Source organism: Crotalus tigris, unplaced genomic scaffold (assembly GCF_016545835.1).
Source record: "Crotalus tigris isolate CLP2741 ecotype Arizona unplaced genomic scaffold, ASM1654583v1 scf7180000019599.1365583, whole genome shotgun sequence".
NCBI lineage: Eukaryota > Metazoa > Chordata > Lepidosauria > Squamata > Viperidae > Crotalus > Crotalus tigris.
Window position 1 is genome coordinate 363,890 of NW_024097615.1, and position 15,999 is coordinate 379,888.

Consider the following 15,999-nt stretch of genomic DNA (forward strand, 5'->3'; position numbering starts at 1 on the left):
GCTTATTAGAGGTGAATCCACTTTTGGTCCACCAGTTTTGGTCATTACGATGTAAAAAAGAGGTTGAGACTCTAAAAAGAATGCAGAGAAGAGCAACAAAAATGATCAGGGGACTGGAGGCTAAAACATATAAGGAACGGTTGCTGGAACTGGGTATGTCTAGTTTAATGAAGAGAAGGACCAGGGGTGACATGATAGCAATCTTCCAATATCTCAGGGGTTGCCCCAAAGAAGAGGCAGTCAAGCTATTCTCCAAAGCACCAGAAGGCAGGACAAGAAGCAACGGATGGAAACTAATCAAGGAGAGAAGCAACCTGGAACTAAGGAGAAACTTCCTGACAGTGAGAACAATTAACCAATGGAACAACCTGCCTCCAGAAGCGGTGAATGCTCCAACACTGGAAGTTTTTAAGACGAGACTGGACAGCCATTTGTCTGAAATGGTCTAGGGTTTCCTGCCTGAGCAGGGGGTTGGACTAGATGACCTCCAAGATTCCTTCCAACTCCTATTCTATTCTATTCTATTCTATATTCTACTCTACTCTAGTCTAGTCTGGTCTAGTCTTGCCCTTCCGCAGGTCCGTCTACTTCGGAAGATATCATAAATACCTGTAAAGAAAGGAAGGCGAGAATAAATATCTGGATGATAAAGCCAAACTTGTGGTCTTCAGCCTTAAGAGGAGATCAGATCAGGACTTGGTAGCAAAATGTTGGGTGGGTCTTGACCTGCAACTTATGAATGAGTTGCAAGGGATGTTGTAAAGTAAGGTAACTTTATTTTCTATGCCTTTAAAGGCGACTCCTGTCTCTTGCAGAGGCAGATATACCTGACTGGGTAACAGTTAATTTATACAAGAAGTCTTAGGTTGCTAGGAAGAGAAAACAGGACACAGCATATTGCACCTGCCTCAGTGATAGTCTTCCTATTCCATACTGTTCTCTGGGAGATGAATAAGCTGACTCTACTTAATTGAAAGAATCTACAGGTAGTTCTTGACTTACAAAAGTCACAATGTTGCTATAAAAAGTGACTTACAACAGGACCTTGCCCTTATCATCGTTGCTGCATCCCCGTGATCACATGGACAACATTCATGTATTTATGATGGTTGCAGTGTCCCCGTCACCATTTGCAACCTTCCTAGCCAGCTTCCAACAAGCAAAGTCAATAGGGGAAGCCAGATTTCCTTAACAACCATGTGGATTAGCCATAGTGTTGAAAGAAAAATCTTCAGGTCCAGTCCAAGCCGGGAAAGAATAAAATGGAGGCTGTTTGGAAGAGAAATTCTGTTTATCGAAAAACAGAACCAACAGCATGTGGTTCTGGGACAGCTGACTTCCAACAATAGCAATAGCACGCTCTTAAGAGGTTTACAGAGTTAACATATCACCCTCAACAATCTGGATCCTCATTTTACCGACTTCGGAAGGACGGAACATTGAGTCAACCTTGAGCCGGTGAGAATCGAACTCCTGGCAGTGGGCAGAGTTAGCTGGCAATGCTGCATTCTAACCACTGCACCTCACCGGCTCTTTAAGAACCACAGCAAAAAAATAGTCATAAAATTGGGCGCAACTCATTTCACTGCTTTGCTTATTGACAGAGGTTCTGCTGCCAATGACGGTCATAATCAGGGGCTACCTATATAACTAAGATTGTCCAATGGTGATGAGGTCGGTCTTTCCTTTATGCTTTAGGGACCCCTGTCACGGATCGCAGTTTTTCACTGTGTACCTTGGCAAGTATGGCAAGTGACACTTCCTTTTTGCTACACCATTCCTTGTGTGTGCATTTTGTGTAGGGAGTGTTTAGTAATTTATTATGCTCTCTCCTGGGAAATCTATCGCAGATTATGCCGCTCTGCTGTGATTTATCTCCCCTAAGTTATTCCTAACTCAGGGAGCATGCATTATTATGCTTTTTCCGGCCAACAGCAGAGCAAAACTGGCCATCCATCAAAAAAGCAAAATTGAAATATGGAAAATTAAGAATGGTGGCAAGGACTCTCTCAGAAGAGAATGTCAAAAGGATAATGTATCACTTAACCGGGCTATAAATATTTCTGTTGTTATTGTTCTCCATAGGGTCAGGGACGTGTCGCTTTAGTTACTCCGATCCAGACATAATTGTCTCCTATTCGAAGAATAATTCAGAAGACTGGATTCAACTGGAGAAAATTAGGTTTGTTATAACTCTTCCTCAGCGCTGTTTTTCCCTGAAATGTTTTACAAAAGTTGGCTGTGGGGTGTTCTATTTCACTGCTGCAGTTTTGCTTATTGTTTTTTTTTTTTTTAAGAGGCACGTCGTCTGTAATTTCAGGTGGTAAATTTTAAACAATGTCTTTAAAATAATAAAAATAGAGATTTGAATTCTTTAGAAGTCTGTATTAGAAGGGCAGTTTAGAGAGAGGCCAAAATAGTTTTAATAATAATAATAATAATAATAATAATAATAATAATAATAATAGTAATAGTAATAATAATAATAATAAAGTTGGAAGGAACCTTGGAGGTCATCGAGTCCAACCCCCTGCTCCAACAGGAGAATCAAATACGTTATAAATATGCTAAATGAGTGAATGAACGAATGAACAGACTAATTAAATGGGGAGACTAGGTTTTAACTACAAATAAATTTTGTCACGGTAATGATTTAGAAGCTAACCAGCTTGTATAATGTGAGATGTGTGATGTAATGATGGGAATGACTCAGCAGGGTCTGTGTCCCTTTAAGAGCCATGTTATACAAGGCAAGGCTCTGCTGATGTGTTCTCTCTCTTCTGTTTCCTGCTGTAACTGTGGTTTGTTGGATCCTGCTGTATTAGCACGTGTATGTATTTCGTTCCCAATGTACATTGTAGTTAGTGTAAGATAAACCACCATTTAATATAGACCACTGTTTACTGCGTTTATTCCTGGGTTATCTCGTGCAATAAGAAAGTACCTGCTCTGACAAATTTCACTTCTCCAATTCTCTGCCTTTATTTTGCAAAGAAGAGCAAATCAATCTTTCTATTCTTCTAGATAGTCTAACAAGAGAATTGTGATAACATGGATAGTCCTATACTATCTTGTGAGTCCCATAGAAATCAAATGGGCTGTCACAGCTCCAGTGCTGAACAATGAAATGGAACAGGGTAAAGAAACAGCCAGTCCTACAGTGGTGGGTGAGTCTATGGGACTCGCCAGATTCTTCCCTGCAGAATTTAGCCCAGATCAAGCTTTCATAGTTCTAAGGTAAATGCAAGTAGTCCTCAACATACAACTGTTTGTATAACGACCGTTCGAAGTTACAACGGCATGGGGAAAAGCGACCCGTGATCGTTGTTCACACTGACACCGTCGTAGCATTCCCACGGTCATGTGATCCAAAACTGGACACTTGCAAACTGGCATGAACCTATGCTGTGTCCCTTTTGCCATTAACTTTGGAATCAGAATAACAGAGTTGGAAGGGACCTTGTAGGTTATCTAGTCCACCCCACCCCACTCCACCCAAGCAGGAGACTCTCTATCAATGCAAAAGCCAGATTCACTTAACCAGCTGTGCTACTAATTTAACAACTTCAGAGATCCACTTGATCCCTGTGGCGAGAAAGGTCATAAAATGGAGCAAAATTCACCTAACTGCTGTCTCACTTAGCGACAGAACTTTTGTGCTCCTAAGTTGAGCACGACTTCCCCGTATAAAATCCTCGGTGTTTTACCAATTGCTTTTAGGACACGGTTTTGCAGCCAAAATGCAATTTCATTTTAATTTCAGCAAATGTGGCGAGATTAACTCGTTTGCTTAGAACTGAACGGGTTTTGATTGGAAAGACAGGATTAAAAAAAGTGAGCATCAGTTATGAATTTTGTTTAGTTGCCACGGCTCCGTGAGCAACTCAAAAAAAAAATTAATGCTGTTCATTTTGCCCACTCGTGTCCTACAGAGCTCCTTCTAACGTCAGCACCATAATACACATCCTGTATCTCCCTGAAGAAGCCAAAGGAGAAAATATTCAATTTCAGTGGAAGCAGGAATATGTACGTGTGGGTGACGTGTACGAATCCTGCTGGGCCCTGGACAATATACTGATCATCAACGCAGCTCACAGACAAATTGTTTTAGAAGACGCCCTTGATCCTGTTGACACTGGAAACTGGCTGTTCTTCCCCGGAGCCACTATTAAGGTTTGCTTAATTTTGATTTTCAATTTGCAATTAGTTTGACTCCGTGAAGCGTTTGATTCTCTCCCGAGAAATAAACCCTGCTTGAGATGAAACTCAAAAAAAAGGAGAGATGTCTCCTCTAGTTATTTCATTTTTACCCCGTCCCCCGTCCCCGCGCAGCGTAGCTTTGTATGTTGCGCGTGGGATTATCAAATGGAAATTTAATCTATAGAATACGCAAGCCCATCTTCGTAGCAGAGCAGTAAAGGGTTATTAAATGTGATGCGTTTTCTAAATATTCTTCTCTGCTCCCTAACAAAAAGGGTGTTAATTATGGGTGTCCTATTTGCTTAGCCGTTCCGTTTTCATAAGATGTCATAATCAAGCTGTGATGTTTATTATTACACTTAATTAATAAGCCTGAGTAGAACTTCAGATCTGATTCTAATAAGGTGTTTCAGAGCACACTGTAGCTTCCCCCATTCACTTTGTTTGTCGGAAGATCCAAAAGGGGATATAGTAATAATAATAATAATAATAACAACAACAACAACACAACAACAATAGTAATAGTAATAGTAGTAGTAATAATAATAATAACAGTAATAATAACAACAACAACAACAATAATAACAATAATAATAATGTTGCAAGGGACCTTGGAGGTCATCTAGTCCAACCCCCTGCTGAGACAGGAAACCCTACACCATTTCAGACATGACCCCAGAACCCTGTAACCGTCATAAATATGAGGCAGTTGCCAAGCAGCTGAATTTTGATCACATGACCATAGAGATGCTTCAATCGTCATAAGTGTGAAAAACGGTCATAAGTCACTTTTTTCAGTTCTGTCGTAACTTTGAACTGTTAGTAAATGAGCTAGTTGTAAAGTCAAGGACTACCTTCACTGCCAACGGTGCTTAAGACTTACTTTGCTTTTGTATATTGCTTAGGCCATAGGTAGGCAACTTTGGCTCTTTTATGACTTGTGGACTTCAACTCCCAGAATTCCTGAGCCAGCCATGCTGAAGGGAAAGGGAGATGTTTCCAAGCTGAGCCATGCTGGCTCAGGAATTCTGGGAGTTGAAGTCCACAAGTCATGAGGGGGCCATAGTTCCCCCATGCTGGCTCAGGAATTCTGGGAGTTGAAGTCCACAAGTCATGAGGAGGCCATAGTTCCCCCATGCTGGCTCAGGAATTCTGGGAGTTGAAGTCCACAAGTCATGAGGGAGCCATAGTTCCCCCATGCTGGCTCAGGAATTCTGGGAGTTGAAGTCCACAAGTCATGAGGGGGCCATAGTTCCCCCATGCTGGCTCAGGAATTCTGGGAGTTGAAGTCCACAAGTCATGAGGGGGCCATAGTTCCCCCATGCTGGCTCAGGAATTCTGGGAGTTGAAGTCCACAAGTCATGAGGAGGCCATAGTTCCCCCATGCTGGCTCAGGAATTCTGGGAGTTGAAGTTCACAAGTCATGAGGAGGCCATAGTTCCCCCATGCTGGCTCAGGAATTCTGGGAGTTGAAGTCCACAAGTCATGAGGGAGCCATAGTTCCCCCATGCTGGCTCAGGAATTCTGGGAGTTGAAGTCCACAAGTCATGAGGGGGCCATAGTTCCCCCATGCTGGCTCAGTAATTCTGGGAGTTGAAGTCCACAAGTCATGAGGGGGCCATAGTTCCCCCATGCTGGCTCAGGAATTCTGGGAGTTGAAGTCCACAAGTCATGAGGAGGCCATAGTTCCCCCATGCTGGCTCAGGAATTCTGGGAGTTGAAGTCCACAAGTCATGAGGGGGCCATAGTTCCCCCATGCTGGCTCAGGAATTCTGGGAGTTGAAGTCCACAAGTCATGAGGGGGCCATAGTTCCCCCATGCTGGCTCAAGAATTCTGGGAGTTGAAGTCCACAAGTCATGAGGGGGCCATAGTTCCCCCATGCTGGCTCAGGAATTCTGGGAGTTGAAGTCCACAAGTCACGAGGGGGCCATAGTTCCCCCATGCTGGCTCAGGAATTCTGGGAGTTGAAGTCCACAAGTCATAAAAGAGCCAAGGTTGCCTAGCCCTGGTTTAGGATTATGGTGTGTATATAAATGAATTCAGCAGACCTGTGGAGTAAAAGGAAATTGAGGGAGACAGGACCAAAATTCAGGAGATGGACGTCTTCTCAACGGTCCACCATGTATCTAAAGATGTATAGGAGTAACCTGTAAAACAGCCACGAAATACCATATACACCTGTTATCAATGTTATAAATATTTCCATTCTAACAACATAAAGAAAATCTCAGAGCAACATTTGGTTAAAAAAAAAAAAAAGGTCAGGTATTTCGATACAGCCCAAGTGAAGAAATCCTCAAGCAGAGTTTTGCTCATTTTTCTTTTGAACCTTAAAAATGGAAGATTTAAACTCTAGAGATATTCTCAATCCTCTAATTCCTGCTTGTCCCAAATCTGTTTGGTTTTGTTGGTTTGTTTGTTTGTTTACAAAAAGCCACTGGTGTTTTCTTTGAAAACGTTTCGCTACTCATCCGAGAAGCTTCTGCAGTTGTGAAGAGAACTTGAAGAAGCTTCCTGGCTGAGAAGTGAAATTTCTGAAGGGAAAAAAACCCAGAAAATCCAGTTGCCTTTAAAGCGCCTTTAATAATAATAATAATAATAATAAAGTTGGAAGGGACCTTGGAGGTCTTCTAGACCAACCCCCTGCTCAGGTAGGAAACCCTATACCATTTCGGACAAATGGCTGTCCAGTCTCTTCTTAAAAACTTCTGGTGTTGCAGCATTCACCGCTTCTGGAGGCAAGTAGTTCCACTGGTTAATTGTTCTAACTGTCAGGAAGTTTCTCCTTAGTTCCTTTGAGAGGGCCTAAGTCTGTACTGATTTTTAGTCTTGTATTGTGACTCATGAATAACATCCCTAGTAATTTCACTGTTTCTTTTCCAAGTGGAAAAGCGTTAAGATATGCTTTTGAAATGTTCCCAAATTGCTGATACAAATATCTAAACCTGTGGTTGAAATATTTAGCGTGCAATCTGGAAAGGCAGTTTTGCCAGCCATGCCTATTCCTATAATTACGCTGGCTAAATTCTTTTCTAATATCTTTTATTTTACGGTGCCTTTTTCCCCCTCCTCTACCCACATTGTTCTACGGAGCAATCTCTCTTAATGGAATATACATGTATAATCGGCGAGCCTTTACGTTGTTTAATTGGTTTACTCTTCCTCCATAGTTGCGTGCATCTCTGATTAAGGCTTATGTCAAAAGTGGGTGAATTAGAGATTAGATGTGTACTGAACTTCTTATAAAAGGCTTGTCAATATTCCCTTTCAAAACCAACAGAGTGTGAAGTATCTATCCATCAGGACAGTGCATTAGTTGATTAATCTTACATTTCTCTCTCTCTTTCTCTCTCTCTCTCTCTCTCTCTTACTCTCTTTCTCTTTCTCCCTCTTTCTATCTATCCTCTCTTTCTCTCTCTCTTCTTTCTCTCTCTCTTTCTCTTTCTCCCTCTTTCTATGTATCCTCTCTTTCTCCTTTCTTTCTCTTTCTCTCTTTCTCTTTCTCTCTTTTTCTCTTTCTCTCTTTCTATTTCTCTTTCCCTCTCTCTCTTTCTCTCTCTTTTTCTTTCTCTCTCTTTCCCTTCTCTCTCTCTCTCTCTCTCTCTCTCTCCATAGAGTTTTAGAAAGTAAATTCTATTTGTCAACCTAATCCCCCTCTGACATTTATTCCCATTACACTTCATGCCGCATGGAGCTAGGCATATGTTTTTGAAAATAGAAACCATATAGTCTAGTATTATTATATAATATAACATATATTATATTTCTAACCATGAAAACCAGCTCAATGACCTTGGGCCTCTCTCTCTCTCAGTCCAACCCACCTCTCAGGGTTATTATAGTAATAGTAGTAAAGTTGGAAGGGACCTTGGAGGTCATCTAGTCCAACCCCCTGCTCAGGCAGGAAACCCTATACCATTTCGGACAAATGGCTGTCCAGTCTCTTCTTAAAAACCTCCAGTGTTGGAGCATTCACCGCTTCTAGAGGCAGGTTGTTCCACTGATTAATTGTCCTCACTGTCAGGAAGTTTCTCCTTAGTTCCAGGTTGCTTCTCTCCTTATGGGGAACATAAGAGGAGGAATGTTTGATATCTTTGTCACCTTGAGTTAACAGAACAGATAACAGAATAGCAAAGTCGGAAGGGACCCTGAAGGTCATCCAGTCCAACCCCCCTGCTCAAGCAGGAAACCCTATACCATTTCAGACAAAGGGTTGTCCAGTCTCTTCCTAAAAACCTCCAGTGTTGGAGCATTCACAACTTCTGTGGCAAGTTTATTTGCCAAAATAATAAAGGCAAGATGCAAAATAAATAAATAAATAAACATAGTTATTTTATTCTGGTAGTGGTGTTCTGTAATGCAAGGATTCTATTTTCTTTGATAAGGAAAAAATAAACTTACATAAAGCTGTCAAATGGATTAAATTTTTGGATGGCTATTTCTCAAGGGCTTATGAATTTATACTCAGCTCCGGACGACTAAATAAACATCTTTGGTTTTGATTTTTTTGATAAGTGATTTGCCAATGGGAAGATCTTCTGGGATTTTGTAATAATTGCCTGTGCAAATATTAATTGGATATGTTTAACTGTTCAAGATCAGCCAATGTTAACTAGTTGTTAGCTATCACAACTTCCCTTCTATATATCAGTCAAAAGTAATTAAATCTTTCATCTTTGCTCAGTAAAGGGCAGCCTTCATCCTAGTTATATGTTCCTTTTAATTATGAAAAAGCCTGAATTATTCGCTTTGTATCTCAACCTTGTAAACCATTTAATTTTTTTTTTTAAAAAAAACAGCAATTACTGTTAAATATATAACTGTAAATGCATTAAGGTGTATCAAAGTTACAACTCTCCATCAATCTGCAATCAGATTTAGAGTGCAATATTATAATTATAATTCAGGAATTATTCCTTGCTTTCAGCAGGGTAATTTTCAAATAGGTGGATTTTGAATTGCAGTCTTAAAATAAAAAGAGGGGGGAATTATAATTTGTTCCTAGCAATGCATAATATTGAATTCATGTTTGTGCACACAATAATCTTTTTAATTAATATTTTTCCATCTTCTTTTTTCTTCTATTTAATCAGTTTGCAGGACAAAGGTTTTAATTAAAAACCTCTCTAAGAACGATCAGAAGTGGTAAAAACAATCATTTATATGACAGCGATTATAAACTTGAGTGCAATTGAAGCACGCCACTTGGTTTGCTGAAAATAATAGTCTTAACTTGCATTTTGAAAAGGCACTTTCTGTAGTTGATGTAACCAGTCTGGCTGGCATTTTTTTTTTAAATTGCTTTTCCAGCTGGGTGGGTGAATGACAACTTCTTAATGGAGAAAATTGATGACTCTCCATTAAAGTAAAGCATAAGTGCCCTGAGAGATTTCTTTCCATTCCAACACCAGCCTGTTGCAAACTGGCATTGCCCACATGCTGGACCTGCTCATGCCAAAATAATCTGAGTTGTTTCTTTAAAAAAAAAAAATCTTTGTGAAGCTCTGATTGTCTGAAAGAATATTCATGTTCCTTATTTTGCTGACAAATATTTGGAGAAAAATGTGGAGATAAAATCAAATAGGGGTATAGGCAACACCAGCATTCCAGAAGTGGAATGGAGAAGTCATGAAGATGTCAGCCAGTTCTGCCATTTTTTTTATGTGCGTCAAATGCCCTGTGTGTATACCTAATTGTGATTGACAAATATGGGGTTACTATGATGAATAGTAACCAAAATAGGATGGACTTTGTAATGTTGCAGGATCCAATCAGGTTTGGTCATCGGGACCCGAGGTTTAGTCTTCCAACTTTTCGGACTCGTCCTTGTGTGTGTGGCTTTTTAGTTGTTGATTAGGTAGATGAAGTCTTTGGCTATTGTTTCCTTGTGATGCCAAGCCCCAGCCTCCTAAGTATTTGATAAGCTGGTAGTAAATCAGCGCTCCTGTTGACATATGTAGGACCCATTTCCCAAGCTTCAATCACTTCTCCGGCTGTTTTTGTACCTGCTCGTCCCACAATCATCGTAGCTACGAAATTGAATGTATGTCCTTTATAAAGAACGTACGAATGAATATATGACTTTGTAATGTTAGGTAGAGTTTTAAATTAAAAATGACTGTGTTTGAAAAATGATTAATCACTCAAAATTAGGGTGGAAGCCTGTGATGTTGGATCCCTTTTTGAGTTTAGCTTGTGTTATAAGCCACCTGTTCAATAATACGTCTTTTTTCTCGCAAAGCTCGCGAACAAAATTGACTTAATAGATTCTTCCCGCGTGTGTTCTTCTGTAGCATAGCTGCCAGTCAGATGGAAATGCCATTTACTTCCACGGAACTGAAGGCAATGAGTTCAATTTTGCCACGACACGTGACGTGGACCTCTCTACTGAAGATGCTCAGGAGCAGTGGGCTGAAGAATTTGAGAGCCAGCCGAAAGGGTGAGTTCTAACTCTTCAGATGGGTTGATGTATCTTCAACCAAACGTTTGGCTGGTTTTTAGCGACACGGGATAGTAATAAAATATATGGATTTCCCCAAATTTTGAGGACAAAGGAGAAGGGTTGGTAGCTTCCAAATGATAAGTTTTTGAAACTACCCACTTTTTATTTACAAAAACCATTGTTGGCATCTTGAAGGAATCTCCTGTGGTTATTCGGGTTTTCTCCCACGTCAAATTGGAAGTGTCTTGCCGACGTTTCAACGAAGTCCCATTCGTCATCTTCAGGCTGGTGTTTTTGGCTTCGTGCTTCTAGGAACAATGTGTGATCCTAGAAGCACGAAGCTGAAAACACCAGCCTGAAGATGACGAATGGGACTTCGTTGAAACGTCGCCAAGATACTTCCAATTTGACGTGGGAGGGAGAAAACCCGAATAAACAAAGACCTATATACAAACATCCGTGAAAACCTCAGAAAACACACACATACACACACACACACATATATGGGGCCCTTATCGTGCTCTCATGACCGAATTACTGAAATTAATATACAAATGCTTAACCCAACCGTTATTGACACTATATTAATATTGATGATATTGGCACTCCAAATATAGAATACATATCACGAACCATTAGCTCAGCGGAGGAGAAAGAGATTAGTTCCAGGGCAAAAAATCTCATTTCAATGCCAGCGTGCTGGTTAAGTGGTTTTTATAGTCCATTCAGTTTCCTCTGGAGATCTCAGACATGATTCATGTTTTCCAATGAAGCAAATAAATGATATAAGTAGGACAGTGGATGTACATACTTACATCATGGCTGCTGATGTCGCCTGTCCTCTGGCTTCAGATGTGCTTGACAGTAAGAAATTCCTGTGGCTGCGCTTTAGCCTATTTTGAATTCTTTGTTTGGGATTTAACTTTTTTGCTAGTTGCCTGGACGCTGGATATTTTTCAGTTAAATGCTCAAACAGAAGCTACAAGAAGCAAGTCTCCAGAAAGGCATTCCTGAGCATCTTTTAATTCAGTCATTTCTTTCGAACGATCTCTTTAGTATTCATGTATCTGCCTTGCCAACTTCTAAAACCACGGTATAACCATCATTACAGACAGGCTTTCCCAACATTTTAAGGGCAAGTCCATTTACTTCAGCAAGTGTCAGCAACTGCAGGAAATTTAATATTCTCCATAAGAGAGTTTATTCACCGGAGACAAATTCCTTGTGTGTCCAATCACATTTGACCAATAAAGAATTCTATTCTATTCTATTCTATTCTATTCTATTCTATTCTATTCTATTCTATTCTATTCTACTCTACTCTACTCTACTCTACTCTACTCTACTCTACTCTACTCTTCATTATTCTATTCTGTTCTATTCTATTCTATTCTTCATTATTCTATTCCATTGTATTCTGTTCTATTCTATTCTATTCCATTCTGTATTCTATTCTATTCTATTCCATCCCATTCCATTCCATTCTGTATTCTATTCTATTCCATTCCATTCTGTATTCTATTCTATTCTATTCCATTCCACTCCATTCTGTATTCTATTCTATTCTACTCTACTCTACTCTACTCATTCCATTCCAGAATATGATTCTGATCATCCTCCACCATTCTCTATGCTGACTAAGGCTGATGGAAGATGCCATCTCAAATATTTAAAAGGTTCTAGACAGCCTTCCTTGGTTAGTATAAAGTAACATTAATTCTTCAACCTATTGATTCAGCATTTGTAACTCCCAAGAATTGTTCACCGTCGTTACGATGAATCCTCTAATTCTATGATCACATACTCTTTTTTCCCACAGGATCCCTGCCTCATTCAGTGCCCAGGATGGACGATGTTCAGAGAAAGGGTAGCTATTCCGTGTGTCTTCCTATCCTTTTTTCTCTCTGATATTCCGCGGCCTCATCTTTATCACTATGTGGCAGAGATCCTGTGGCTGAGAATTGGATGTGGTCATCTGTCCTACCAACGGCGTAAGAAAAAACCAACCTAGGCTAATTGTCTTCACGTTTTGATCCTGCAGGTTTCAGACAGACCAGATTTAGTTCAGCCTTAGTTTTCTTTTCATATCCTTTTTTTCTTTGCTACAGAAAATTGCACGTTTCCCCATTGACCTGTCCTGCATGGGTAGAATGAATCATCCAGTAACTGTAATTTCCGAATCTGTCTTTGGACCTATTTATTTGCTTCTCCGGGCTCTGACCTTACTGTATCCTCTTTCGCTTTTCATTATCTGATCTATCTTTGGCCCGCAAAGGGTCTGCTTATGTCTTTACTGTGGAGAAGATGTACTGTATGTATCATCTTAGTGACTCACCTCTCTCCTTGGATAACTTACACTCATTTATTAAATTCTGTTCAGCCCCTGTCAACAGGTTGCCAGTTTTTTTTCCCCCCAGTCGGGGACAAATTGCATTCTTTTGTATATCGTTCCCGCTGAAGAGAGTTCTCCCGCTTCTTGCAACTTTTCTGTCTTTCTCACTTTACAACTTCCACGTTGTGTTTATTGGTGCCTGAGAAATTAGCAAAAGTTCACAACTCGTGGTGTGTGAAAGCCTCATTAACGTGACATTTCTATTAGGTTGGGTGGGATAGCACTAGCAATAGCACTAAGACTTGTATACCGCTTCACGGTGGTTTACAAAGCCCTCTCTAAGCGGTTTACAGAGTCAGCGTCTTGCACCCCAACAATCTGGGTCTTACTGACCTCGGAAGGATGGAAGGCTGAGTCAACCTTGAGCCGGTGAGAATCGAACTGCTGGCAGTGGGCAGAGTTAGCCTGCAATTCTGCATTCCAACCCCTGAGCCACCACGTCTTAGTTAGCAATAGCCCTTAAACTTACCGTATATGCCGGCGTATTAGGCGACCCGGCGTATAAGACGACCCCCGTCTTTATAGCCGGGCCGCATTCCTAGAACGTCGTCTTATACGCCGGAAACTACCAGTATTTCCGGCGTATAAGACGACTCGGCGTATAAGACGACCCCCGTCTTTGGCGCCGATTTCAGCGCTCGCGGAAGTCGTCTTATACGCCGGCATTTACGGTATATACCGCTTCACAGTGCTTTACAGCCCTCTCTAAGCTGTTTACAGAGTCACTTGCCCCCAACAATCTGAGTCCTCATTTTACCAACCCTGGAAAGGCGAGTCAACCTTGAGCCCTGTCAGGATCAAACTCCAGGCAGTGGGCAGAGTCAACCTGCAATGCTGCATCCCAACCGCCGTGCCACCACGGGATAATCTACATGGATAAATGGATAACCCAAATCCAAATGATCATAATAATGTTACCACTGAAGCCGCCAAGTGTTCCTTTTGTGTATTATGAGTGTGCTTCCCCAATTTTTTTTTCATCCTTTAAAATTACGGGCAACATGTATGCCTTGATGGATTTTAGCTATCACCAAAAATACTCTCTCTTTTTGCACTCTTGTCCCTTTTTTGCTTAATATCAGACTCTGGCACTTTAAGTTAGACATCCTGTTACTACTGCCATTCTATTTTGCGTATCTGCATTAATGAAATGATTGGTGATGATTAATAGGGTGATATACCTGTGGTCCAGGTTCAGTCGCCCGAACGCTGCCAGAGTCAAGAGTCAGAATCCATCAAGAGATCTTAAGAAGCAAGTCTAAAAAGTCAATTTTATGTCTCTGCAGCCCATTTTTAGGATTCTAGACCAGGTCTTAAAACCCTCTTATCGAAAATAAAATCTAGGCGAAAGTAGAATTTTGGGAAAGATGATCCTTTTGATCCATTAGTTCTACCTACAGTAGTGGCCCAAATTGTGGAAACCTTTTGGGAAAAGTGGAATGCCACCTTTGGTTAATTTTCCACCCCTTTTTCTTTTAATTTCTTTATAACTGTAGCTTTGTTCACTTAATAATACTATTTTACATCGCTTTCTGGGCAACCAGTCACCTCTTTTTACCACGGCTTTAATTTTATTACGTTTCACAAGCTCACTAAATAAAAGAACACAAAAAAAACCCAACTAAGTTGATAGCCATCACATAACACACTGACCAGTGTCCTCCTCTCAGCTTCAATACAGGACATCAATCACTGAATCCTACCGTGATCCGATTGGTTCATTGCTAAAACAAGATGACACCCAATTGGCTGTCTAAACACTCATGCTCATTGGCTACAATCAGATGAAGGAAAGCTACCTGAGATCAACCTAAGCAGGTTGTGCTTCCTTTTTCTGGTTATTTGGCTATACCTTTTCATAGAATGCAGTACAGATAATTGAACAAACTATGTTGCATTACATTCTTGATTAAATTATCTTTCCATTGATATATAATTTTATGGTACTACTCCCCAAAAAAGTGGTGTTATTAGCCATCAAACCTCAAAAATACACTTTTCCCAAAAGGTTTCCACAATTTTGGCCACTACTGTACCAAAAACAGAGAAAGCTGTCGGTATAAGTTAAACTTAATCTTGCAGGAAAAAAAAGAATCACAATTATGGCTAATCGATGCAAAGCCTTTGCCTTGTATCCAGAAATCCTACGAATATCTAGAAATAAATATCTAAATCCATTCGGGTTGATATAAAGTGCAGCCGTTCTCTATGATTCTTTATTGATGTTGATTAACGTAGCAGAATGTGAAAATTAATTGCTAGCCCTGCTGTTGCCTAAAATGTATTTGATGCAAACCTTCAATTGAGTTATATCTCTGCAAGGATTTTGAAGAAGGATGGGCCTGCCATGTGCCAAACAGTGTATTACATTTTGTTCTGGGTTTTTTTAAAAAAAAATATATCAAGGCGTCAAATGTTCTTGTCTCTCTTAACATGCCACCTCCGCTCTTGCATAATGAGATCAAACAAGATAGAAGAAAGTGAGCATCGTTGTTGTTTTTCCAGAAAAATCCATCTCCAGCCTACTTGACACGACGTACCCCTTTTTTTTTTTTTTTTTATTAAAAGTTTTATAAATTTTACAAGAAAGACAAGAACAATACAGAACAAAAAACAACATATACAAAAGAAAAAAAAAATTAAACAATACATATAAAAAAAAACCCCCACCCCACACCCCTCCCAAAAACCCTCCCTTCCCCCCCCCTGAGCTTCCCAGAGCAGAATATAGGCTTAAGAAATAATAAAAAAAAAAATAAAAATTAAATTAAAAACTTTATATTTATATATATAAAAAAGATATCTATAATATATATAAAAATAAAACTTATGAAAAAGCTATATAATATTTTTGTATACCCAATCTAAATTGTATAAATTTTATCCATTTGTCCCAGATAGCAAAAAACTTCTCTTGCGTTTGTTGCTTTAAGAAAGCCGAAATCTTTGCCATTTCCGCCAGAT

General features: G+C 40.0%; 1 protein-coding gene across 4 annotated transcripts in view; it reads left to right on the top strand.

Moving 5' to 3' along the window:
• The window catches only part of RELN (reelin), a 276,773-nt gene that overhangs the window by 125,607 nt on the left and 135,167 nt on the right, over positions 1-15,999 (top strand). For 2 of the 4 annotated variants that reach the window (XM_039363759.1, XM_039363760.1), the window contains exons 9-12: positions 2,086-2,182; positions 3,933-4,173; positions 10,495-10,640; positions 12,463-12,510. In XM_039363759.1, the coding sequence (XP_039219693.1) occupies positions 2,086-2,182; positions 3,933-4,173; positions 10,495-10,640; positions 12,463-12,510 (532 nt within the window). The remainder of the gene's footprint in view (positions 1-2,085; positions 2,183-3,932; positions 4,174-10,494; positions 10,641-12,462; positions 12,511-15,999) is intronic. The other 2 variants (XM_039363761.1, XM_039363763.1) reach the window with 1 other exon arrangement.